The following is a 27,283-nucleotide window of genomic DNA, read 5'->3' as shown; positions in this document are numbered from 1 at the left end:
TCCAGTTTTTAAGGAATCTCCACACTGTTCTCCATAGTGGCTGTACTAGTTTGCATTCCCACCAACAGTGTAAGAGGGTTCCCTTTTCTCCACACTCTCTCCAGCATTTATTGCCTGTAGACTTCTGGATAGCAGCCATTCTGACTGGCGTGAAATGGTACCTCATTGTGGTTTTGATTTGCATTTCTCTGATAATGAGTGATGTTGAGCATCTTTTCATGTGTTTGTTAGCCATCTGTATGTCTACTTTGGAGAAATGTCTATTTAGTTCTTTGGCCCATTTTTTGATTGGGTGTTTTATTTTTCTGGAATTGAGCTGTAGGAGTTACTTGTATATTTTTGAGATTAGTTGTCAATTGCTTCATTTGCTGCTATTTTCTCTCATTCTGAAGGCTGTCTTTTCACCTTGCTTATAGTTTCCTTTGTTATGCAGAAGCTTTTAATTTTAATTAGATCCCATTTGTTTATTTTTGCTTTTATTTCCAGTATTCTGGGAGGTGGGTCATAGAGGATCCTGCTGTGATTTATGTTGGAGAGTGTTTTGCCTATGTTCTCCTCTACGAGTTTTATAGTTTCTGGTCTTACATTTAGATCTTTAATCCATTTTGAGTTTATTTTTGTGTATGATGTTAGAAAGTGTTCTAGTTTCATTCTTTTACAAGTGGTTGACCAGTTTTCCCAGCACCACTTGTTAAAGAGATTGTCTTTAATCCATTGTATATTCTTGCCTCCTCTGTCGAAGATAAGGTGTCCATAGGTGTGTGGATTTATCTCTGGGCTTTCTATTTTGTTCCATTGATCTATATTTCTGTCTTTGTGCCAGTACCATACTGTCTTGATGACTGTGGCTTTGTAGTAGAGCCTGAAGTCAGACAGGTTGATTCCTCCAGTTCCATTCTTCTTTCTCAAGATTGCTTTGGCTATTGGAGGATTTTTGTATTTCCATACAAACTGTGAAATTATTTGTTCTAGCTCTGTGAAAATACCGCTGGTAGCTTGATCAGGATTACATTGAATCTATAGATTGCTTTGGGTAGTATACTCATTTTCACTATATTGATTCTTCCGATCTATGAACATGGTATATTTCTCCATCTATGAATGTCCTCTTTGATTTCTTTCACCAGTGTTTTATAGTTTTCTATATATAGGTCTTTATTCTCTTTAGGTAGGTATATTCCTAAGTATTTTATTCTTTTTGTTGCAATGATGAATGGAATTGTTTCCTTAATTTCTTTTTCTGTTTTCCCATTATTAGTGTATAGGAATGCAAGGGATTTCTTGTGTTGATTTTATATCCTGCAACTTTACTATATTCATTGATTAGCTCTAGTAATTTTCTGGCGGAGTCTTTAGGGTTTTCTATGTAGAGGATCATGTCACCTGAAAACAGTAAGAGTTTTACTTCTTCTTTTCCAATTTGGATTCCTTTTATTTCTTTTTCTGCTCTGATTGCTATGGCCAAAACTTCCAGAACTGTGTTGAATAGTAGCGGTGAAAGTGGGCACCCTTGCCTTGTTCCTGACTTTAGGAGAAATGCTTTCAATTTTTCACCATTGAGGATAATGTTTGCTGTGGATTTGTCATATATAGCTTTTATTATGTTGCGGTATGTTCCTTCTATTCCTGCTTTCTGGAGAGTTTTTATCATAAATAGATGTTGAATTTTGTCAAAGGCTTTCTCTGCGTCTATTGAGATAATCATATGGATGACCCAGAGGGATGGTATGGGAAGGCAGGTGGGAGGGGGTTTCAGGATTGGGGACACATGTACACCCATGGCAGATTCATGTTGATGTATGGCAAAACCAATACAATATTGTAAAGTAAAAAAATAAATAAATAAAATCTGAAAAAAAATAATATTTAACATTTTTCTCTAGATGACAATTGGTAGTTATAATTTGTTGAAAAGAAATAGATAGCAGGGTGAAGAAGGGACGGGAGTGATTAGGAAGATTTGTAAAACTTAGCATAAGCACTCTCCACACTCCCAGATTACTTTTAGCTATGATGAAAAATATACAGTAGTGTTGGTAAAGTAGATTGGAAATATGATTTGGATTATTTATTTTTTCATTTTTCAAGGTAGAATATACAAAATCATGTACTACCTTATACTTTTTGCTGTAAAGAGAGATGACTCTCTACATTTTTAAAATTTCACACTAAAATATTACATTAAAAATAGAGAAAAGTTCATAAAATGTAAATGTGCAGTTTAACAAGTAATTATGATATGAATGGGGCTTCCTTGGTGGCTCAGAGGTTAAAAATCCTTGTGTGTTATATAATACCTTATTACATCTGGGATCATTTTCCTCCTGCTTGAAGTATAATCCTTAGAATTTATTTTAGTATGTTATGTCAGTATCATACCTCTTGGTTCTTTGTGTTTGTCTGAAGATGACTTTGTTTAGCTTCATTCTTAAAAGGCATTTTTTACACGGTGTAGAAGTTTGGCTCTTTAATATTTTTCTTTATGAATATTAAAGCTATAATTCCACTACCTTCTGGTGTCCTGTGAAAAGTGAAAGTGAAAGTGGCTCAGTCATGTCCAACTCTTTGTGACCCGTGGACTATACAGTCCATGGAATTCTCCAGGCCAGAATACTGGAGTGGGTAGCCTTTCCCTTCTCCAGGGGATCTTCCCAATCCAGGAATTGAACCGGGGTCTCCTGCATTGCAGGTGGATTCTTCACCAACTGCTCAGAGGTTAAAGCATCTGCCTCCAATGCGGGAGACCTGGGTTCGATCCCTGGGTTGGGAAGATCCCCTGGAGAAGGAAAATGGCAACCCACTCCAGTATTCTTGCCTGGAGAATCCCATGAACGGAGGAGCCTTGTAGGCTACAGTCCACAGGGTCGCAAAGAGTCAGACACGACTGAGCGACTTCACTTTCACTTTCTTTACCAACTGAGCCATCAGAGTCTTGAACTGGCTATTAAAAATCATTTGTCAGCATGTCGCTTCTGTGATGGTAACTTTTCATTTTTTTCTTTGTCTTTGGTTTTCTGAAGCTTCACCATGCTATAGGTGAAGAATTTAGTTTTATTTATGATGCTTTTGGAAATCTTGAACTTCTTAATGCTGATTGATGTCTTTCATTATTCTGGACAAAATCTTGTCTATTCAGACAGCCTCTGATCCATTCTCTTGCCTTTCTTCCTCTAGCATTCTTATTAAACCTATGTTAATCTTTCTGACTGTGTTCTCTCTTTTTATTATCATTTATGATCTATTCCTCATCTTTTTTTTCTGTCTTTGCTACTTTTCCTAGAATTTTTAATGCCTTCTTTTATTTCCTTTAACCTCTGTGCAGCTCTGTCTGATCTGCTGTTGTATCTGTATACCAAGGTCTTTATTTCATTTATTGTACTTCTTATTTCTAGAAGTTCTGTTGGATTTTTTTCTCAAATCTGTTATGCCACTTTATATTCCCTGCATACACTGTTAATATTCTTTAAGGTTTTTATTAAGAGAGTAAGTATAGCTATTTTATAGTCTATGGCTAATAATTCAGATATATAAAGTCTTTCAGTTTCTATTTTTTTTTGTAACTGGTTACCACTCAGTTTCTTCATGTATAGTTATTTTCATGTACTTGTCATTATAATTGACTATTTACATAGCAGAATAAATTAATGCTTAGTATTTGTTTCTGGTAGGAACTCGGAGAGACTAGGCTCACTTTATCCAAAGACCATGTCTGAGTTTCTCTGGATCCCTTCATCCCCATTTCTAGGCAGTGGGAATCCTGGGCAGTTAGACTGGTTTATTTATGGAAGGAAATGGCAACCCATTCCAGTTTTCTTGCCTGGAAAATCCCATGGACAGAGAAGCCTGGTAGGCTACAGTCCACGGGGTCACAAAGAGTTGGACACGACTGAGCGACTTCACTTTCACCACCCAGTTGGTGATTCCTTTGGGCTATCAGCTTAATATGAGGAATCCTCCCATTAATCTGCCTATGTTGTTAAAGTCCTAGACTGATTTCTGGTCTACTTCCCTCATCTTGCAAGATCTTTAAATCATAAATTGGATTTGCTGGGATTAGCAAATGCTCTCAAGACAGATTCTGTGCTCATTTAACTTACTGGTTCTCATTTATCAGATTTGTACTGGTAGTTTCTTGCTTGTTACCTCTTTGTTGCGCTAAAGTTTTTAAAATAGATTTGGTTCAGCATTTTATAGTAGTTTTCAGTGGGAGGATTGGTCTGAACAATTCAATTGAGCTTTCTTTCATCCACAACTTCAAGTTTGTAATAAATAGTATTAGCATTATCAGTTGGCAAATCGGAAAACTTGGCAGATTAAGTTTTAATTCCATTTTGTGTCAGTTCTCTAGAATTATTGATGTTATCACCATATATTGAGTGCCTGTTATGTTCCAGACATATTCAGCCTTGAGAAAGAAAATTCTGTAATATGTGACCTCATGAATGATATTTGACATAATGCTAACTGAAATAGCCAGTCACAGAAGGACAAATACTACCTGATTCCACTTATATGAAGTGTGTGAAATAGACAGACTGTTAGAAGTAGAGCATAGTTTACTGTGAGAGTTACTATGGCAGTGACTAGGGGTTTGGAAGAAGAGAAAGGGGGTGCTAATAAACTGGTATAAAGCTTCCGTTAAGCAAGGTAAATAAGTTCTAGAGATCTGCAGTACAACATGTGACATAGGTTAACAATACTGTATTGTTCTCCCCCAAATCTGTTGAGAGTAGGATATCCTATTACATGTTCTTATGCTAAAGCAGTTTTTATTTTTAGCCTCTGTGAGATATAGTTATTAGGGAGCATTACAATGAAGTGATTAATAATGGAGACTGTGGAGCCATCAGCCATGGATTCGTATTCTAGTTCTACCACTGGCTAACTCTGTGACCTTCCCAAGTTCCTTATTTTGTTATCATTTACATTTTACAGATGAATAAAATACAGCTTAGAGAATGTAATGTGCAAGATTATGTAGCTCGCTAGTGTTCAAGCCAAACTTTAAATAATCCAAGACAGGCAGTGCTTTTTCTGCTATGTGTTCTGGTCAGGCATTATATTATTACTGATAAAGCACCTGAAAATTCAAAATACTATCGATTTGTTAATAATGGAATTGATGATGAAAGATCCTATTCTTTCAACTAAATCATCGGAAAGACCGTTGAAATGAATAAAATTCACAAAGAAAGCATCAATGTCATCAGTGTCCCTTGTCGTTAGTGTTCTTTAAGATATTACTAGATTCTCCTGTAATAAAATGCGCTTGAGCAAATAAGCATGAGAACTAAGTGGTATATTTCTTTCTAAGAGAAACACAAATAGAGATTAGCATATTGAGCATTCATGCTAAGTCGCCTCAGTCATGTCCTCACGTGTCTTTGTGCCCCTGTGGACTGTTGCCCACCAGGCTCTTCTGTCCATGGGTTCTCCAGGAAAGAACACTGGAGTGGCCATGCTCTCCTCCAGAGGATCTTCCTGACCCAGGGATTGAACCCACATCTCTTATGTCTCCTGCATTGGCACTAGTACCACCTGGGAAGCCTGAGTAGGATATTAAAGACTACGAAAAGACCTGTGCTTACAGCAGTAATACCCCAAAACGGTTTACAGCCGAACTTGTAGCTTCCACTGGAGAAAATTTAAGAACACTAGCCTATATGCCAAACTCTTTTGATGTGATAAGTATGTTCCTAGAAATGTGTGTGTAAATGAAAATCTTGTAAATCAGTTATATTTTGGGGAAGAAAGTGCATAATTAAAAGTAAACACAATTTTATGCAGGAAAAAGTCACCTTTTATTTGTTAATAAATCTATGTTTAATAAGGTTTTCCTAAATAAAGTTATGTCAGTGTCTCCCAAATACTGTAAAGAGAATATACAAGATTTTTGAAATTTATAACTCAACTTTATTTCTCTTACTAGTTGAAGGAAAAAGCCAAAATGGGATCTTAAGGCTTGTATTTGTCATCAATAAATTTTTATACTTTTTATAAAACAATGAAACCACATTGTAAAGATTGACTGACATGGAACTGAGATGTTATCTGGATTCTTTCTCTTGCCTCTGTTTTGTTGTCGCTGTCATTTTAAAACTCCATTTTGTTCCCCATCTGAAACTACAGATGAATTAGATAAAATCTTTGAGTAATGAAAAGTCAAACTGTTCTTTCACTTCCTGTTTCATTTCATCTTGTCCTAATACCACCCTTGGTTAGAAAAGAAGAATTAAGTATTTTGATTAAATGTGTTGCACAAGACTGGAAAGACAGCATTGAATAATGGAAAGGAGATGGCTTCGGGACTGAGAGTGCCCTAGATATAAAATTATAAGGAGCATCTGTTACATGCCAGATACAGTGAAAAATGTCATATGTATGCATTTTCTTATTTGATTTCGCAACAGCCCTAGTACTTTATAGGGAGTATTCTTAAGAATGAGGGTTTATACTTGGGCAAGTTAAGTGCGCAGCATAGATGCCGTCTTTCTTGTTAAAAGTGGAGAGAAGAAGCTGTAGTTCTGTGCTTTGTTCTCCAGTGGTCATGAGCTGTAGAGAAATCTACATGTGAAGTAACAGCTGATTGCGGCCTGTGTGGCACGTGATCTGTAGAGCAAAGAATTTTACATCGAATATCTGTTTTCAAGGACTGCAACTAGGAAGGAATTATTTTTCTTGGTGTGCCATGAAATCTGAAGTTATTTTGCTAGAGAAACTGTTACATGTGGTGTTTAGGTTCCAGGTACATTGTTGATTGAACAAACTTTATGAACTGGTCTGAAAAACTAATCACTTATGATTCTATTTCTTCAGGAGTTACATCCTAACTTAAAAAAGAAGTCATCCATAAGTCTTGTATGTAAAGAAATTCACTTTGAAACTTTAAATTCATAAATCACAAATTTGATTTCAGATGTATTACTTAGATCCATGCTTTTATATAATGTTTCTTTCATTTCCTGGCTATTTTAAGAAAGGAGATTCTCATTTATTTATATCTGCATTTTAAAATCATTGCCTGTATTGTATTTATACACTTAATTTCTCTCAGATGAAGCCCTTCATTTCTAAAAGATAGCAGCTTTAACAAGGTAATAATAAAAAATAACATGTCCAGAAAATTTGTGGTGTGCTATTCTTTAGTAGAATCTTGAGCAGGTAAATTGATAAAAATTATTTTATTTTGTGCTGTTCATTTGGGCTCCTCAGGTGGTACTAGTGGTAAAGAACCTGCCTACCAATGCAGGTTAGAGGTAAGAGACTCAGGTTCGATTCCTGGGTCTGGAAGATCCCCCTGGAGGAGGGTATGGCAACCCACTCCAGTATTCTTGCCTGGAGAATCCCATGGACAGAGGAGCCTGGCGGGCTACAGTCCATGGGGTTGCACAGAAATCGGTCACTACTGAAGCAACTTAGCACCCACACACGTGCTCTTCATTTAGGCTGGTCTTTCTCATTTAACTGATGTACCAAACCTTGGCTATATCTATTAAATATATCTTAAATAACTGTATTTTTACCAAAAGTATTTTATTTTCTGAACTTACTTTTTGGTTAATAATAGTAACAGCCAATGGTTAGTCATTTAATAGGCATTTACTGACAGGGGTGCAGTGAAAACTTTACAAATCTTTTTTTGTTTGGTCCAGTGTGAACAAAGGACTGACCATATGTTGCATTTTTATTTATACCCTGATACACACAATAAATTATACAGTGCTTTCCTTCCATACAGTTATAAAGGCTGTATACCCACCTGCACATTAGAGGAGTATCTTAATGTTTTTTGAAAGAACTTTGTTAAACAATTGCAAACTTATAGAAAAGTTAAAAGTTGAATATCAAGGTCTTTTTGTTTTCCTCAAGAAGTATATAAGAGCAAGTTGCTTATCTGATGCTTCATTACTCTCAACTATGTTAGTATCTATTTCCTGCTAAAAGATATCCAGCTACATCATTACAGCTATCCAAGTCAGGAAATGAATATTAATGGTATTACTGTTATTCCTATTAAACAGACACTATTCAAGTATTTTTCCAGTAACGTCCCTATGACCAAAGGATCCAGTGTAGATTCACTTACTGCATTTAATCATCATGCTTCTTTAGTTTCTTTCAATCTGGATCAGTTCTCCAGTCTTTCCTTGGCTTTCGTAACTGTGACATTTTAAAATACCATAGTTATTTTGTAGAAGTTCTCTGTGTTTAGGTTTGTTGAATGTTTTCTGGTGCTAAGACTCAGGATATGCATCTTTGGCAGAAATGTCACAGAAGTGCTGTGTTCTCATTGCATTCTATCAGGTGGCATAGTTTGAGTCATCCCATTACTGATGATGTTCACTTCGATCGCTTGATTTTAGGGTGTCTGTCAAGCTTCTCTACTGTACAGTTACTCCTTTTGTTTCCCCCTTTTGTAATTAATATATAATTTTTGTGTGGGATGGGGATACTTTGAAACTAAGTATAATATTTATTAGACTTTCAACTTATTCATTGATTTATTTATATAATGACATGGATTTGTGTTTTATAGTTTTACTCAGTGCATTATAATCTGTTAATATCTTGTTTATTTTGAGGTTAAAATTGTCTCCATTTTGGCCAGTGGGGTTACATTCAAGATGGGTCTCTGACTTTTTCCATGTCCTCCTCATTCATTGAGTACTTCCTTGCTTCAGGCATGACAAGATATTTCAGACTCATCATGTACTTTACCTGCCCCAGTCCTGGAATCAGCCATTTCTCCAAAGAAGACTGGTTCTTTTTAATAGAAATAATATTTAGAAGACATGGGAGCTTTAGGTAAATTCATTACTATTAGACTGTCACCATTAGTTGTCACTTTTCCTAGGCCCTCTTAGTGGACATACATGTATATATTTTTTGTCATGGATTTCTTAATATCTATATGTTGAAAACCATGAGCTCATACCAGTACATCTAGTTCTAAACCAATACCAAAGAGTTCATTCTGCATATTTGTATTTCCTTTCTCTGATAGTGAGAAACCTGTCTACTATTATCTTTATATTATCTACTGTTTTTATTCTTTAATTAGTCTCCTTAAAAGCAACCATTTTCCCATCTTTTGCACATAATTGCTTTCCTCACCCCACTCAGGTTTTAACTCCACACGCCTGCCTGCCCCCATTACCCCGTGTGGACACCCTCGTCAGCCTGCCTGTGCTCTGACACCCCATACCCAGCTGCCCCTGTGCTTGGATTTCCTTCTTCCTGGACTCTGACGCACTCCTCTGGTTTACCAGATGTGTGAATGGCTTCCTCACTCCTCTCAAGCTGACACCCATGGCTGGACCACCCCTGAAATGTGCACACTTCTCTTACTCTCCTTGGATTCTGACACCTCACTTGGGCAGCCACTGCACATAGATACCCTCCTTGCTCTACCTGGACCCCAACTCTCCATGCCAGGCCAACCGCTGGGAAGAAATTCCCCTTGGGTTCTAGATTCCCCATGTGATCCACTGTCCTCAGCCCATTCAGGCTCTGCCGCCTCATGCCAGGAAGCTTTCTCACTCACCCTTCTTATCCTGCCCGGCTCCAGCACCTAGCTCTGCCCACTACTGTTCCCCTCCCCCCAACTCCTGGCACAGATCCCCATCTTGGTGGGCTTCACTTAATGGCTTACAACTGTAAGGAAAGGGAGAAGGGGAAGGGCCAGAGGTTTATTATTAAATTCTTTAAGTTGTGCTCTAAAGTGTTTTATTCAGAGGATCAATTTGCTAATTAGTATAGTGAAAATCAGAGTATGTGACATACAAAAATCATTTTATTAGGATGGTTTTTAAATTACCTGAGTTTACTTATATGCCCTGAACTACCTCCATTGATTAATTGTTTTAACATCAAGAAAGAGATCAAGAGACTAAAAGTTCCATGTCTGTTCCAGGTGATAGCATGCTATAAACCAGGGATCCCCAACCTCCAGAATCTAATGCCTGATGACCTGAGGTGGAGTTAATGTAATAATAATAATATAAGTAAAATGTACAATATAAGTAATGTGCTTGAATCATCCTGAAACCATTCCACCCTCCCAGTCTGTAGCAAAATTGTCTTCCACAAAACCAGTCCCTGGTGCCAAAAATGTTGGGGACCACTACTACAAACTATTAGTTTAATATCATCCTGTCCTGACTGGTTTCTTTCATTTGATGTTGTCATTGAATATGGTAATATGAGTAGGAAGGACCTTTACATATGTTCTTATATAAAGCAAAAAAAAATTGTAAAAATAAAATGTATAATGACCTTAAATAAACACACATTGATACCTTGACTTTTTTCTTATTTAAATAGAAGAATCTTCATTTTGGCTTCCGTTATATGGTAACATGTGCTGCCGACTAGTCGCCCAACCAACCTGTATGGCTGAGAATGTATTTGCGGGATTTCTTAATGAGCAGGTTAGAAGACTTTAAATATCCTACAACAATTATAGCTCTAATTTAGATCTTAATGGCAAATTGTTTGGCCTTTTGATATTGAGAAGTATTTTCTTTTATATATATATATATATAAAATCATCTATTGAATGGCAGCTTCCTCATTGTTAGACATAGAATAGGAGTTGTGGCTGGGAGTTATAAGGTGGGAAGGGGAAGGGCCTTAATGCAATTTTGATGGCCAAGGAGCTGCCTCTCCAGGTTCCTCTGCTTCATTAATAGCAGCAACAGGATAATCGCTAACAGAGGACTACTTGGGGAAACTGATGAGGACTTCTCAAACCTTTCCCGTAAAGACCTTTCTGGAAGACAGCTTTCAGCACAGTTTTGGCCTCTAGGCTTCCAAAGCTGCCTCTGTGCAACATACTCCTTATTTATTTATAACTATAGTTATTTATATTCAGTAAATAATTAATTATGGGCTTAAATGAATCAATAGCTTTTTAAAAAAGATTCCATTAAGAGGAAAGAAAATTTGCATTTATACAGGGAAGTCCGTGTTCTGAGAACAGTAAGGGAAAGTTATATTTTGAATATTGAGTTATGTTTATAATTTTCCTGAGTCATTCGGTGAATTGCTGTGGAATTCCAAGCACTAATTTTTAATAGGCTAGCTTCTCTTAAATTGCATTGATTTATGATTTTACATGTATGAGTTATGTGATAATCATTACTTCCCTTATGCATAATACTTTTGAGAATTCAAAACATTTCTTCTCTGATACTAACTTTTTTACTCTAAGCTACTAACTTAATTGTATGGTAAATTAATTGGGTAGCTATCATGTTAACATCTTTAAAAACTAACTTAATTCAAGTATTTTGTTGAGTTTAGAGTTAAGATGATAAATAATGATTTAAAGTTGAGAATTTCTTGATTTTTCTTTTTCAGCAAATGGTAGGAGGTCTAATTCATTGGAGAAGGTTGTATTGTGTTTTAAGAGGGGGTAAACTCTATTGTTTTTACACTCCAGAAGAAATTGAAGCTAAAGTGGAACCAGCTTTGATAGTGTCTATTAACAAGGTAAATAAAATGCTATTTTGAAGATAAAGATATAATATTTTATGAAGTTATTTTCTATTACAGTTCACACTGTTGTCATCTTATTTACAAAAAAGGGAAGAACTGCTAAAAATAGTTCATAAAGATAATTTAATCTTATTTTTCTATTTATGGAACTTATCTGGTAAAGGAAATACTGTATATTTTCTAAGTGTAATAATTGGAGATCTATACCAGCAAATAGATCTTAAAGCAGAGAATGTGACCTGACGTTAACAGGTGGTTTAAATTTTTTATGAATGTATAATTAAGAGATCATATAAACATCATGTTACAGTAATATGCTCTTTCTAGTTAATGCTTAAATGAACCCATAAAAATAAATTCCTGAGTATACTTTCTGGTTTCTTATGGGATTGATAGACAGTTGTTCAGCCTTCTGCCAGAAGAATACACATACACGTAAATATATGGGTTTGATAAAAAGGAGATTATAACATTTTAGTTTGAAATTTTTCACCCAGAAATCTACACGAAAATTTTTCAGTCTAAAGCAGACTTATTTTATCTCACCATCTTAAGTTTGTCTATCCTCCAAGTCTAGGGTTTATTAGAGAGTTTTTCTTCCTTCTTTATAGCATTCCAACTCTAGAATTAAATTAGCATTTCTAGATTAGAAGATCATGTTTTCTTCCTATGAACGTCAATTGTTTCTAGTTGTTAAACTTTGCTTGCCTTCAGTGTGTGGTAAAACATCAGCCATCACATCTGTTAACTGTAATATATAGTTCTACTTGCCTTTAAGTTATCTTTTGAGAAAAAATTGTTATATATGTCTGTGTCCTGAAAAAACATGTAGATACTGATCTGCTAGTGTATAAAGATTTAGTTAATTTCTATGATCTTTCCAGTAATGACATTTGATCTGTTTATGCCCTGCTTTTAGAGATGATGCCACTTTTTCTTAAAGGAAATCCTTTAGTGAGACCTTTTATTACATAATTAAGTCCACTTAATTTATCTGTTGTATTAGAAAGATTAATGTTGCTCTTAAATAATGTACCTCAAATATTATAACAGTGAATTTATTTTCATTTAAAAATTAGGTTAAAGCAAGTATCTTTTTACTATTGGAAAATTGATGTAATTTTTCCTTTGTCAACTTTTTGTTGAACATAGTGTTCACTTCCCTCCAGAGTTTTTTTTAAAATTTCAGATGTATAGAAAAGTTGAAAGAATAGAAAAATAAAACCTGATACCCATCACCTAGATTATTTATCTGTTCTTAACATTTTACCACATTTGCTTTCTCTCTAGATACTTAAAAAATATTTTTTTTCTGAACCATTTGAAAGTAAGCAGCAAGCAGCATGAAATTTCTTTCCTAGAATGTATTAGCATGTTTCTCCTGAAAACAAGGACATTTCCTTCATAACTGTAATATTATTATTATAGTCAATAAATTTATTGTTGATGAAATAATACTATCTGATATACTGAGCAAATTGCCTCAATTGTCTCCAGAATGTTCCAGTTTTTATTTTTTGTTTTATCCAAGACTCCATCAAGGATCACAGGTTGCATCTGGTCACCATGTCATTTGTTTCCTTTTTATCTAAATTGTACCTTTCACTTGCCATTTTAAAAAAAATTTATCATGACTTGACATTTTTGAAAAGTCCAGGCAAGTTCCCAAATTTGTTTTTGACTAATTGTTTTGCTTTATTCATGTTAAATACTTTTGGCTAGAGTTCTTCTGATACATAGATGATTTTGTGTAACGTGATTTTCACTAGGTAGTTAGATAATAAAAATGGAATCTTACCAATTTTTTTCTTGTATATTGTACAATGGAATATGGATAGCTATAAACTAAATTAAAATGTAATCCAAACAAATGATATTTTTAAAGTTAGAAAAAAAATTAAAAAAAATAAAAAAATAAAAGTTAGATTTGCATGCTTGGGGCTGGTGCACAGGGATGATCCAGAGGGATGTTGTGGGGAGGGAAGTGGGAGGGGAGTTCATGTTTGGGAACGCATGTACACCCGTGGTGGATTCATGTCAATGTATGGCAAAACCAATACAGTATTGTAAAGTAAAATAAAGTAAAAATAAAAATTAAAAAAAAGTTAGATTTGAAAACAGCCTTCAGGGTATTCATTTTTACTATCACAGCCCTTTAAGAGAGGCAGAGCAGGTAGGTCAACCCTATTTTACAGGTATCTTATTTCTGTTTTACAAGAGAAAGCCCGTACTCAGAGATCAGATAGAACTTGTCTAGCTAGTACATAAAATTATATGGCTCACTTTTTTCCTAATAGGTAAAAAACATAGATTAAAAATTCATGGATTTTTTTTTCTTTATAGGCATACTGCTAGTCTAGATTTGGGAAGCAAAATTAAACTTTTTCCTATCTCTGAATCCACTTTGAATCAGTTTTGAAAGTAGAAAGTAGCTTTGAAATAAGGTTCTCAGTCCAAAGCCAAGTTACCTGTTGGCAGTAACTTATGAATCTATTGAAACTTTACCATTTAAGTTTAAGAGGACAATTATAATAGAACTTCTTGGTTACTGTAGTCAGTGCATCTGTATTTTCTTATTTGATGATAAGAATCTAATTTCCAAAAAGTGGTTAACAGTATTTACATGGCCTGACTGAATTGACCTTTTTCAATTGACTCATTTTTCCTGTGGTAATAAAGGCTGATGACCTGGCAACAGATGGGATTCTGTAGTCAATCAGCTCCATTATTATGATCACTGAAATCAGCGTATTTAGAAATCCCGTGGTGGCTCCACAATTAAGCATTGCAGATTCACAGGAAGATTATTTATCTAATAATTTGTATAGACTCAGCCTTAGGCTTGGTATAACATGAGCTGTATTTGACCCTGAGGACTGATGACACAATTACTGCTTCCAGTGAATATGACTATTGTCTAAAGTACCAAAAAGAATTTTAATATTAAATCATAAGGTTAAGGTTGGGAAGATTAATATAATTTAGTTGCTTCTCTCAAAAATTAAATTGATGACAAACTGTTAAATTACCTAACTTTGCAATATTTCCATCTTAATTTTCTCCAGTGCTGATTCCAGCACTGATTCCTGCCCTTTCTCAGTAGAAATTTTTCCTTTGCATTTCTTACTTAAAAAAATTTTTTTGTATGAAAGTGTAGTTAATTTACACATTGTGTTAGTTTCAGGTATACAGCAAAGTGAATCAGTTATACATATACATATATCCACTCTTTTTTTAGATTCTTTTCCCATATAGGTCGTTTACAGTGTATTGAGTAGAGTCCCCTGTGCTATATAGTAGGTCCTTATTAGTTATCTATTTTCTATGTAGGTGTGTATACATCAATACCAATATTTCAGTTTATCCCTCCTCCTTCTTTTCCCCTGGCAACCATAAGATTATTTTCTGCTTCTTTATCTGTGTTGTAAATAAGTTCATTTGTACCACTTTTCCAGAGTCCCAAAATAAGCAATACTGTATGATATTTAATTTTAAATATCTAACTTAACTCCTGTCATGGCTTAGTATCGTTGAGTTAGACAAGGCTGTAGTCCGTGTGATCAGATTGGCTAGTTCTCTGTGACTATGGTTTCAGTGTGACAGAATGTGGTCCACTGGAGAAGGGAATGGCAAACCCTCACTATTCTTGCCTTGAGAACCCCATGAACAGTATGAAAAGGCAAAATGATAGGATACTGAAAGAAGAATTCCCCAGGTTGGTAGGTGCCCAGTATGCTACAGGAGATCAGTGGAGAAATAACTCCAGAAAGAATGAAGGGAAGTAGCCAAAGCTAAAACAATACCCAGTTGTGGATGTGACTGGTGATAGAAGCAAGGTCCAATGTGTAAAGAGCAATATTGCATAGGAACCTGGAATGTTAGGTCCATGAATCAAGGCAAATTGGAAATGGTCAGACAGGAGATGGCCAGAGTGAACGTCGACATTCTAGGAATCAGTGAACTAAAATGGACTAGAATGTATGAATTTAACTCTGCTGCTGCTGCTAAGTCGATTCAGTCGTGTCCGACTCTGCGCGACCCCATAGACGGCAGCCTACCAGGCTCTGCCGTCCCTGGGATGCTCCAGGCAAGAACACTGGAGTAGGGTGCCCTTGCCTTCTCCGAGTTTAACTCAGATGGCCATTATATCTACTACTGTGGGCAGGAATCCCTCAGAAGAAATGGAGTAGCCATCACAGTCAACAAAAGAGTCCGAAATGCAGTACTTGGATGCAATCTCAAAAACGACAGAATGATCTCTGTTCGTTTCCAAGGCAAACCATTCAATATCACAGTAATCTAAGCCTATGCTCCAAACAGTAACACTGAAGAAGCTGAAGTTGAATGGTCCTATGAAGACCTACAAGACCTTTTAAAACTAACACCCAGAAAAGATGTCCTTTTCATTCTAGGGGACTGGAATGCAAAAGTAGGAAGTCAAGAAACACCTGGAGTAATAGGCAAATTTGGCCTTGGAATGTGGAATGAAGCAGGGCAAAGGCTAATAGAGTTTTGCCAAGAGAACGTACTGGTCATAGCAAACACCCTCTTCCAACGACACAAGAGAAGACTCTACACATGGACATCACCAGATGGGCAACACTGAAATCACATTGATTTTATTCTTTGCAGCCAAATGGAGAAGCTCTATACAGTCAACAAAAACAAGACTGGGAGCTGACTGTGGCTCAGATCATGAACTCCTTATTACCAAATTCAGACTTAAATTGAAGAAAGTAGGGAAAACCACTAGACCATTCAGGTATAACCTAAATCAAAGCCCTTATGATTTTTATAGTGGAAGTGAGAAATAGATTTAAGGGACTAGATCTGATAGATAGAGTGCCTGATGAACTATGGACTGAGGTTCGTGACATTGTACAGGAGACAGGGATCAAGACCAGCCCCATGGAAAAGAAATGCTAAAAAGCAAAGTGGCTGTCTGGGGAGGCCTTACAAATAGCTGTGAAAAGAAGAGAAGTGAAAAGCAAAGGAGGAAAGGAAAGATATAAGCATCTGAGTGCAGAGTTCCAAAGAATAGCAAGGAGAGATAAGAAAGCCTTTCTCAGCGATCAGTGCAAAGAAATAGAGGAAAACAACAGAATGGGAAAGACTAGAGACCTCTTCAAGAAAATTAGAGACACCAAGGGAACATTTCATGCAAAGATGGGCTCAATAAAGGACAGAAATGGTATGGGCTTAACAGAAGCAGAAGATATTAAGGAGAGGTGGCAGTTCTTTTTAATGGCTGGGTAATACTCCATTGTGTTTATGTACCACAGCTTTCTTATCCATTCATCTGCTGATGGACATCTAGGTTGCTTCCATGTCCTGGCTATTGTAAACAGTGCTGCAATGAACATTGGGGTACACGTGTCTCTTTCAATTCTGGTTTCCTTGGTGTGTATGCCCAGCAGTGGGATTGCTGGGTCGTAAGGTGGTTCTATTTCCAGTTTTTTAAGGAATCTCCACACTGTTCTCCATAGTGGCTGTACTAGTTTGCATTCCCACCAACAGTGTAAGAGGGTTCCCTTTTCTCCACACCCTCTCCAGCATTTATTGCTTGTAGACTTTTGGATCGCAGCCACTCTGACTGGCGTGAAATGGTACCTCATTGTGGTTTTGATTTGCATTTCTCTGATAATGAGTGACATTGAGCATCTTTTCATGTGTTTGTCAGCCATCTGTATGTCTTCTTTGGAGAAATGTCTGTTTAGTTCTTTGGCCCATTTTTTGATTGGGTCTTTTATTTTTCTGGAATTGAGCTGCAGGAGTTGCTTGTATATTTTTGAGATTAGTTGTTTGTCAGTTGCTTCATTTGCTGTTGTTTTCTCCCATTCCGAAGGCAATCTTTTCACCTTGCTTATAGTTTCCTTTGTTATGCAGAAGCTTTTAATTTTAGTTAGATCCCATTTGTTTATTTTTGCTTTTATTTCCAGTATTCTGGGAGGTGGATCATAGAGGATCCTGCTGTGATTTATGTTGAATCCATTTGAATCAGTTCTAATGAGGTGGTTGAAACCTGAGCCAATTATACAGAGTGAAGTAAGCCAGAAAGAAAAGCACCAATACAGTATACTAACACATATATATGGAATTTAGAAAGATGGTAAGAATAACCTTGTATGCGAGACAGCGAAAGAGACACAGATGTATAGAACAGTCTTTTGGACTCTGTGGGAGAGGGAGAGGGTGGGATGATTTGGGAGAATGGCACTGAAACATGTATAATATCATATACGAAACGCATCACCAGTCTAGGTTCGATGCAGGATACAGGATGCTTGGGGCTGGTGCACTGGGATGACCCAGAGGGATGGTATGGGGAGGGAGGTGGGAGGGGGTTCAGGATTAGGAACACGTGTACACCTGTGGCGGATTCATGTTGAAGTATGGCAAAACCAATACAATACTGTAAAGTAAAAAAAATAAATAAATTTTTAAAATAGATTTAAAAAAAAAGGTAGCAAGAATACACAGAAGAACTGTACAAAGAAATATCTTCACGACCAAGATAATCACGATGGTGTGATCACTCACCTAGAGCCAGACATCCTGGAATGTGAAGTCAAGTGGGCCTTAGAAAGCATAACTAAGAACAAAAGCTAGCAGAGGTGATGGAATTCCAGTTGAGCTTTTTCAAATCCTGAAAGATAACGCTGTGAAAGTGCTGCACTGAATATGCCAGCAAATTTGGAAAGCTCAGCAGTGGCCACAAGATTGGAAAAGGTCAGTTTTCATTCTAATCCCTAAGAAAGGCAATGTCAAAGAAAGGTCAAACTACCACACAATTCCATTCATCTCACACGCTAGTAAAGTAATGCTCAAAATTCTCCAAGCCAGGCTTCAACAGTACATGAACCCTGAACTTCCGGATGTTCTAGCTGGTTTTAGGAAAGGCAGAGGAACCAGAGATCAAAATTGCCAACATCCGTTGGATCATCGAAAACGCAAGAGAGTTCCAGAAAAACATCTATTTCTGCTTTATTGACTATGCCAAAGCCTTTGACTGTGCGGATCACAATAAACTGTGGAAAATTCTGAAAGAGATGTGAATACCAGACCACCTAACCTGCCTCTTGAGAAACCTATATGCAAGTCAGGAAGCAACAGTTAGAACTGGACATGGAATAACAGATTGATTCCAAATAGGAAAAGGAGTGTGTCAAGGCTGTATATTGTCACCCTGCTTATTTAACTTGTATGCAGAGTACATCATGAGAAACGCTGGGCTGGAAGAAACACAAACTGGAATCAAGATTGCCGGGAGAAATATCAATAACCTCAGATATGCAGATGACACCACCCTTATGGCAGAAAGTCAAGAGGAACTAAAAGCCTCTTGCTGAAAGTGAAAGAGGAGAGTGAAAAAGTTGGCTTAAAGCTCATCATTTTGAAAATGAAGATCATGGCATCTGGTCCCATCACTTCATGGCAAATGGATGGGGAAACAGTGGAAACAGTGTCAGACTTTATTTTTCTGGGCTCCAAAATCACTGCAGATGGTGACTGCAGCCATGAGATTAAAAGATGCTTACTCCTTGGAAGGAAAGTTATGACCAACCTAGATAGTATATTCAAAAGCAGAGATATTACTTTGTCAACGAAGGTCCATCTAGTCAAGGCTATGGTTTTTCCTGTGGTCATGTATGGATGTGAGAGTTGGACTATGAAGAAGGCTGAGCACCGAAGAATTGATGCTTTTGAACTGTGGTGTTGGAGAAGACTCTTGAGAGTCCCTTGGACTGCAAGGATATCCAACCGGTCCATCCTAAAGGAGACCAGTCCTGGGTGTTCATTGTAAGGACTGTTGTTGAAGATGAAACTCCAGTACTTTGGCCACCTGATGGGAAGACCTGACTCATTTGAAAAGACCCTGATGCTGAGAAAGATTGAGGGCAGGAAGAGAAGGGGATGACAGAGGATGAGATGGTTGGATGGCGTCACTGAGTCAATAGATTTGAGTTTGGGTAAACTCCCAGAATTGGTGATGGACAGGGAGGCCTGGCGTGTTGCATTCCATGGGGTCACAAAGAGTTAGACCTGACTGAGGGACTGAATTGAACTGGCTATATGCCCAGGAGTGGAATTGCTCGATCGTATGATATCTTTATTTTTAGTTTTTTAAGAAACCTCCATACTGTTCTTCACAGTGGTTCTACCAACTTACATTCCCACACAGGACAGGAGAGTTTCCTTTTCTCCACTCCCTCTCCAGTTTATTGTTTGTAGATTTTTTGATGGTGACCATTCTGACCAGTGGAGGCTTCCTTGGTGGCTCAGATGGTAAAGAATATGCCTGCAATCCAGGAGACCTGGGATTTGATCCCTGGTCGGGGAGATATCCTGGAGAAGGGAATGGCTAACTACTCCAGTATTCTTGCGTGGAGAATTCCATGGATAGAGGAGCCTGCTCGATGGGCTATAGTCCATGGAGTCGCAAAGAGGCTAACATGACGGAGCGATCAACACTTTCACTTTGATTCTGACCAGTGTGAGGTAATAGCTCATTGTATTTTTGATTTGCATTTCTCTAATAATTAGTGATGTTGGGCATATTTTCACATGCTTTTTTGGTCATCTGTTTGTTTTCTTTGGAGAAATGTCTGTCTAGAGCTTCTGTCCATTTTTTAATTGTTTTTTTTTTTTTGTTGTGTGTGTTTCTTTTTAATTGAGCTGCATGTGGTTTTTGTCTATTTGTCAGTCTCATTGTTTGCAAATATTTTCTCCCATTCTGTGGGTATTCTTTTAGTTCTGTTTATGGTTTCCTTTGCTATACAAAAGCTTTTAAGTTTAATTAGGTCTCATTTGTTTATTTTTGTTTTTATTTTCATTACTCTAGGATGTTGTTCAAAAAGATTGGTTTGATTTACATCAAAGAGTGTTTTGCCTGTGTATTCCTCTAAAAGTCTTATAGTATTCGACCTTACATTTAGGTCTTTAATCTATTTTGAGTTTATTTTTTTGTGTAGTGTGAGGGAGTATTGTAATTTCATTCTTTTACATGTAGTTGTCCAGTTTTTCCAGCACCACTTATTGAAGCCACTTTCTTTTCTCCATTGTATAGTCTTGTCTCCTTTGTAATAGATTAGTTCGACCAGAGGTGTGTGGGTTTGTCTCTGACTTGCTATCCGGTCCATTGGTCTGTATTTCTGTTTTTATGCCAGTACCGTACTGCTTAGATTACTGTAGCTCCCTGACTTGATTGACTATTTCCTTCTCCATGTTGGGGAAAGTTTCAACTATAATCTCTTCAAAAATTTTCTCATACCCTTTCTTTTTCTCTTCTTCCTCTGGGACCCCTATAATTTGAATGTTGGTGTCTTTGATAATACCAGAGGTCTTTGAGACTGTCCTCAGTTTTTTTCATTCTTTTTACTTTACTCTGCTCTTCAGAAATCATTTCCACCATTTTATCTTCCAGCTCACTGATTTGTTCTTCTGCTTCAGATATTCTTCTATTGATTCCTTCTGGAGTATTTTTAATTTCAGTAATTGTGTTGTTTGTCTCTCTATGTTTATTCTTTAATTCTTCTAGGTCTTTGTTAATTGATTCTTGCATTTTCTCCATTCTGTTTTCAAGGTTTTTGATCATCTTTACTATCATTTTCTGAATTCTTTTTTAGGTAGTTTGCCTATTTTCATTTATTTGGACTTCTGTGTTTCTAGCTTGTTCCTTCATTTGTGTAGTATTTCTCTGTCTTTACATTATTTTTTTTTTTTTTACCTTATTGTGTTTGAGGTCTCCTTTTCCCAGGCTTCAAGGTTAAATTCTTTCTTCCTTTTGGTTTCTGCCCTCCTAAGTTTGGTCCATTGGTTTGTGTGAGCTTCGTATAGCGTAAGATTTTGTTGTTGTTGTTTGTTTTGTTTTTTACTCTGATGGGCAAGGCTGAGTGAGGTGGTGATCCTGTCTGCTGATGATTGGGTTTGTATTTTTGTTTCGTTTGTTGTTTAGATGAGGTGTCCTGTACAGGGTGCTACTGGTGGTTGGGTGATGCCAGGTCTTGTATTCAAGGGGTTTCCTATTGTGAGTTCTCACTGCTTGATACTCCCGAGGGTTAGTTCTCTGGTAGTCTAGGATTTTGTAGTCAGTGCTCCCACTCCAAAGGCTCAGGGCTTGATCTCTGGTCAGGAATGAAGATTTCAGAAGTGGTTTGTTATGGCATTAAGTGAGATTAAAACACATACCCCAAAACGAGAAAAGCTGAATCCCATACAAATGGCAGTTACAAAATCAGTCAAATAGTAATTAAAATAATGGAATATACATATACATATACATATACATATACATATGAGAAGGCAATGGCACCCCACTCCCGTACTCTTGCCTGGAAAATCATGGACAGAGGAGCCTGGAAGGCTACGGTCTATGGGGTCACTAAGAGATGGACAAGACTGAGTGACTTCACTTTCACTTTTTGCGTTCATGCATTGGAGAAGGAAATGGCAACCCACTCCAGTGTTCTTGCCTGGAGAATCCCAGGGACAGGGGAGCCTGGTGGGCTGCTGTCGATGGGGTCGCACAGAGTCAGACGCAACTGAAGCAACTTAGCAGCAGCAGCACATATAGATATATATACACACACACATAGACCCATAATCAAAGTCAAAACAGTCCAGCAAAAATAAAGTACAGTAGATTGTTCTGGCAAACAAAGGAAATCAAAAATTACATCTACCAGTTAGATAAAACTAACTAAAGCACAAACAGGAAAACAAAACTAAAGCAAGGTGCCAAGTGGGGAATAAAGCAATGCAAACAAAACTAATAAATATGTTGAGAGGAAAGGAAAGAAAGAAAAGAAAGAAGGACTATATATGCAAAATTAAATAGAGTTAGATACATTTTTTATTAAAGCAATTTTTAATTATTTTTTCAACTTATAAGATTATTCATATTTATAGAAAAGTTGTAAAAAAAAAAAAACCTCAGTGAACACTTGTGTATCATCTAGAGTCACCCATTAACATTTTGTCATATTTGCTTTATCTCTTTATTTTTCTTTTTTTGGGAGTGGGTTAAACACTGTGTGTAGTATTTAGTTTTTAATCAGCTTTATGGTTGTATACTTTTTATAAAACAAAATTCACCAATTTTAAGGGTATAGAAGTGAAGTCACTCAGTTGTGTCTGACTCTTTGCAACCCCATGGACTGTAGCCGGCCAGGCTCCTCCGTCCATCGGATTTTCTGGGCAAGAGTACTAGAGTGGGTTGCCATTTCCTTCTCCAGGGGATCTTCCCAACCCAGGGATCAAACCCAAGTTGCTGGCATTGCAGGCAGACTCCTTACCCTCTGAGTCACCAGGGAAGTCTTTAAGGGTATAGTTTGATAATTTTGACAAATAAGATACACTTATGTAATCATTATTACAATCATTATTGGATTATAGTTTGTTTAGATCTTTTTTATGAGAACATTAAGTCTATTCTCTTAGAAAGTTTCACTTATACAGTACTGTTATCAACTATAGTCACCATGATTTACATTAGATTATTGGACCTAATTTAGCTGAAAGTTTTACGAAGTCTTTTATGTTTTGTTTTTTTTTTTTTTTGTGGAGACATTTGAACATAAGTCTCCAGTATTGATAATTCATCCCTGAATATTTCAACAGGAGCCTCTCAAATTATATATATTTATATGTATAGAATTATGTGTGTATATATAATTATATCATCCCAGCTGGGCAAATTAGGAGGGTTTCCTATATATCATCTAATATCCAGTTCCCCCATTGTCACTAAAATATCTTTTTAGTTTTCACTTTCAATCTAGGCCAATTCAACAATTATGCATCCTAACTTCTAAACTGTAAATTAGGTCTAGAGACTTGATTAAATTCATTTTATACATTTTTATTAAAATATTTCAGGGATGTCAAATTCTTTATAGAACATTATGTTCAAAGTCACATGATGTCAGGTTGTCTCACTATTGGCAATGACAAGTTTAATGACTTGATTATGGTGATGACTGCTAGCTCTCTTCAAAATAAAGGTTAACTTTTGTCTTTATAGTTAGCAAGTAGTCATTTTGATGATTTAGCCAGAGTGTAAATATGTTTGTTGTCCAACAATCTTTCACATGGTTTTAATGAACTGATTGCCCTTATGTAGATCAGTTATTACTTTGGAGATTGCATATTTTTTCTCCCTACTGTGCTTCCTCTATATGTGTTAGCTGATGCTCTTTTGTAAAGAAGAATGAATTATGTCACTCCTGAAAAGGCTAGATGCATGTTTAATGTTAATGACCGATTTTCAGAATAAGGAGTTGGTCTTACATGTTGACATTATATTGACATTAGCAACATGTATTAGAGTAGAATTACCTCCCCCAGATGTAGCATATGAGTGCCATTTCTGTTGTCCTGTCCCACCTCCAATATTATGATAAACTCATAAATTTCAAACCATGCAGTCTACTCAGTGTTTTAAATTACTTGGTTTTTAAATATAAGGTAAGTAAGTAAGTGAAGTCGCTCAGTCGTGTCTAACTCTTTGTGACACTATGGGCTGTAGCCCACCAGGCTCCTCCATCCATGGGATTTTTCCAGGCAAGAGTACTGGAGTGGGGTGCCATTTTCTTCTCCAGAGGATCTTCCTGACCCAGGGATTGAACCCTGGTCTCCCACATTGTAGGCAGACTCTTTACTGTCTGAGCCGTGAGGGAAGTATAACATAGATGTTTTAGTTATTTTGCTTACTTTGTAAATTTCTAAGGGAAGATGTGCCATTAATGTGTTCTTAAATAGGATCATTGATAAATGCCAAGTTGGTATTTTCTCATAGGTAGGAAATGGCAACCCACTACAGCGTTCTTGCCTGGAGAATCCCAGGGACGGTGGAGCCTGGTGGGCTGCTGTCTATGGGGTCACATGGAGTCGGACATGACTGAAGCGACTTAGCAGCAGCAGAGCAGATAAGCACCACATAAAACTTTTAAGAATAGTGTTTTTGTTTCACTTGTTAGTGTATTTCCAATACTGGGTCTCTAAGATCTTTCTTTTTATGCTTAATAATGTTAAATATCAAATAAAAAGTAAAATTCCTTTCTTTGATTGCCTTCTCTCATGATTTAGAAAATAGTAATTTTGCTTAATGCTACTTTAAAAATTATGTAAAAGCATAAATTTTACAGTTGCTAAGGTATATAAATAATAGCTCTGCTATTTTGATCATAGGATCTTTTCTATGACTATAATTCTTGTCCTTCTAAATGGCATTTCCTGTGAGGCTAAGTCAGTTCATTAATTTTCAGAGGGAGCCATCTGTGGAAATAGTCACATTAAGAAAAGAAAAGCCTAAAAGCTATTCCCCTGTTCTTTTCAATCCAAATTTGAAAGGATGATTTACTTCAAAGTGATTGTTTAACTTCAAAAAACTTCCCTATGAATGTTGTTGAGCTAGACATCCTCAATAAAGGGTACTTAACTGGAGCCACTGAATCTCCTATACATTGTTGAAAGCATTTTATTAGCCAAAGTTTTATCCATTGCCTGTGGGGTGGGGAGGGGAATGGAAAAGAAGTGTGAGTCTTTGAGATCAATAGTCTTTTCTTGATTTAAATACTATGTATGACTTCATTTTAATGAATAATAAAATCTGTACTAAACAAGTCAATAACACTAGTTGGTGTGATAGTCCTTTGTTAAATTGTCTTGAAATGACTTTTAACCATTATATTTATTATGGACCCTAACAAGTAAGATTATCATGAAGCACATGGGATTTTCTTCTGATTATGTTAGTCCTTTTAATGTATGAACCCTATCAACTGTTTAGATTGTCCTTTATTAAATACAGCAAAAATAATTTTTAAGCAACCTTTTTATTCAGAGTTTGCATCTGATTTCATTGACATAAATTGAAAATAATTATATCTCACTAATACTGATTACACCCAGTACTTATTTTAACTTATGCTTATGCTTTATTTCAAACTTTCCTTGCCATATGTTTGTAGAAGGTATACTTTCTTTGTCATTAGAGTATGTATAAGTTCTAAAGCTTGTTTTTAGCCATCAACAATTTTGTCTTCATACCTGATTAATAAGAGTTTAGCCCAGACATCTTTCAAAGAACTCACTTATCTTTATAACATGTTTCTGAGAAAGATGTGAGTGCAGTCTTATCTGTGTATTATAAGTAAGAAAGCAGGCAGTTCATTTTTGTAGTTGTATGTTATGGTTTTTTTTTTTGGAAAAAATTTCAAGACAATCTGTAGAAAGAATATTACCTCCACCATAGGATTATTTTGAAGCAAATTCTAGCAACCATATCATTTTACTTGTAAATATTACTATTGCCATACTTAAGAAAATCTGTAGTTATATATAAAGATAATATGTTATCAAAATCAGACAGTGTTCAAATTTCTGTCTTGTGATTTTTTAAACAGCTGTTTGAATCAGGATCCAAATAAGGCCCATATACTGTGGTTGACTGATTAGGTCTCCTAAATTTCTTAATCAGTTGGCATTCATTCCACCATCACCCTGCTTTCTCTCTTACATATACACACACACAATTACACACAATTTGTTTGTTGAGGAAATTTGGTCATTTATCTTACACAGTTTTCATAGTCCAGAGTTTGCTGAGTGCATCTTCAAGTTGTCTTTTTTCTGTTTCTGAAGCAGGTTTAGGTTTGTTCATTGGTCAGTTTTCATTCCAATCCCAAAGAAAGACAGTGCCAAAGAATGTTCAAACTACCGTGCAGTTGTGCTCATTTCACATGCTAGCAAGGTAATGCTCAAAGTCCTTCAGCCTAGACTTCAAGAGTATGTGAACCAAGAACTTCCAGACATACAACTGGATTTAGAAAAGGCAGAGGAACCAGAGATCAAATTGCCAGCATCCACTGGATCATGGAAAAAGCAAGAGAGTTCCAGAAAAACATCTACTTCTGCTTCATTGACTACACTAAAGCCTTTGTGTGATTCACAATAAACTGTGGAAAATTTTTCAAGAGGTGGGAATACCAGACCATCTTATCTGCCTCCTGAGAAACCTTTATGCAGGTCAAAAAGCAACAGGTAATACTGAACATGGAACAACAGACTGGTTAAATTTGGAAAGGAATACATCAAGGCTGTATATCATTACCCTGCTTATTTAACTTCTGTGCAGAGTACATCATGTGAAATGCCAGGCTGGATGAATCACAAGCTGGAATCAAGATTGCCAGGAGAAATATCAACAACTTCAAATATGCAGATTATACCACCCTAATGGCAGAAAGAGAAGAGGACTTAAAAAGTCTCTTGATGAGGGTGAGTGAAAGAGGAGAGTGAAAAAGCTGGCTTGAACCTCAGCATTCATAAAACTGAAATCATGGCATCCAGTCCCATCATCTCATGGCAAATAGATGGGGAAAAAGTGGAAAGTGACAGATTTTATTTTCTTGGGCTTCTGATCACTGTGGACAGTGATTGCAATCATGAAATTAAAAGATGCCTGCTCCTTAGGAAAAAAGCTGTGACAAACCTAGACAGCTTATTAAAACACAGAGACATCACTTTGACAACAAAGGTCCATGTAGTTAAAGCGATGGTTTTTCCAGTAGTCATGTACGGATGTGGGAGTTGGACTATAAAGAACGTTGAGCACTGAAGAATTGAGGGTTTTGAACTGTGGTGTTGGAGAAGACTCTTGAGAGTCCCTTGGACAGCAAGGAGATCAAACCAGTCAATCCTAAAGGAAATTAACCCTAAATATTCATTAGAAGGACTGATGCTGAAGCTGCAATACTTTGGTCTCCTGATGCAAAGAGCAGAC

The 27,283-nt window shown here is 36.5% G+C and overlaps 1 protein-coding gene across 2 annotated transcripts in view; it reads left to right on the top strand.

Moving 5' to 3' along the window:
• Positions 1 to 27,283, top strand: part of RTKN2 (rhotekin 2) — a 131,355-nt gene that overhangs the window by 77,957 nt on the left and 26,115 nt on the right. For both annotated transcript variants that reach the window (XM_027962251.3, XM_042240841.2), the window contains 2 exons: positions 10,324 to 10,430; positions 11,362 to 11,493. In XM_027962251.3, the coding sequence (XP_027818052.2) occupies positions 10,324 to 10,430; positions 11,362 to 11,493 (239 nt within the window). The remainder of the gene's footprint in view (positions 1 to 10,323; positions 10,431 to 11,361; positions 11,494 to 27,283) is intronic.

This window comes from Ovis aries, chromosome 25, assembly GCF_016772045.2.
Source record: "Ovis aries strain OAR_USU_Benz2616 breed Rambouillet chromosome 25, ARS-UI_Ramb_v3.0, whole genome shotgun sequence".
In the NCBI taxonomy this organism is placed as follows: domain Eukaryota; kingdom Metazoa; phylum Chordata; class Mammalia; order Artiodactyla; family Bovidae; genus Ovis; species Ovis aries.
The sequence above is the reverse complement of the archived record's forward strand: the minus strand, read 5'-3'. Positions and strand labels throughout refer to the sequence as shown.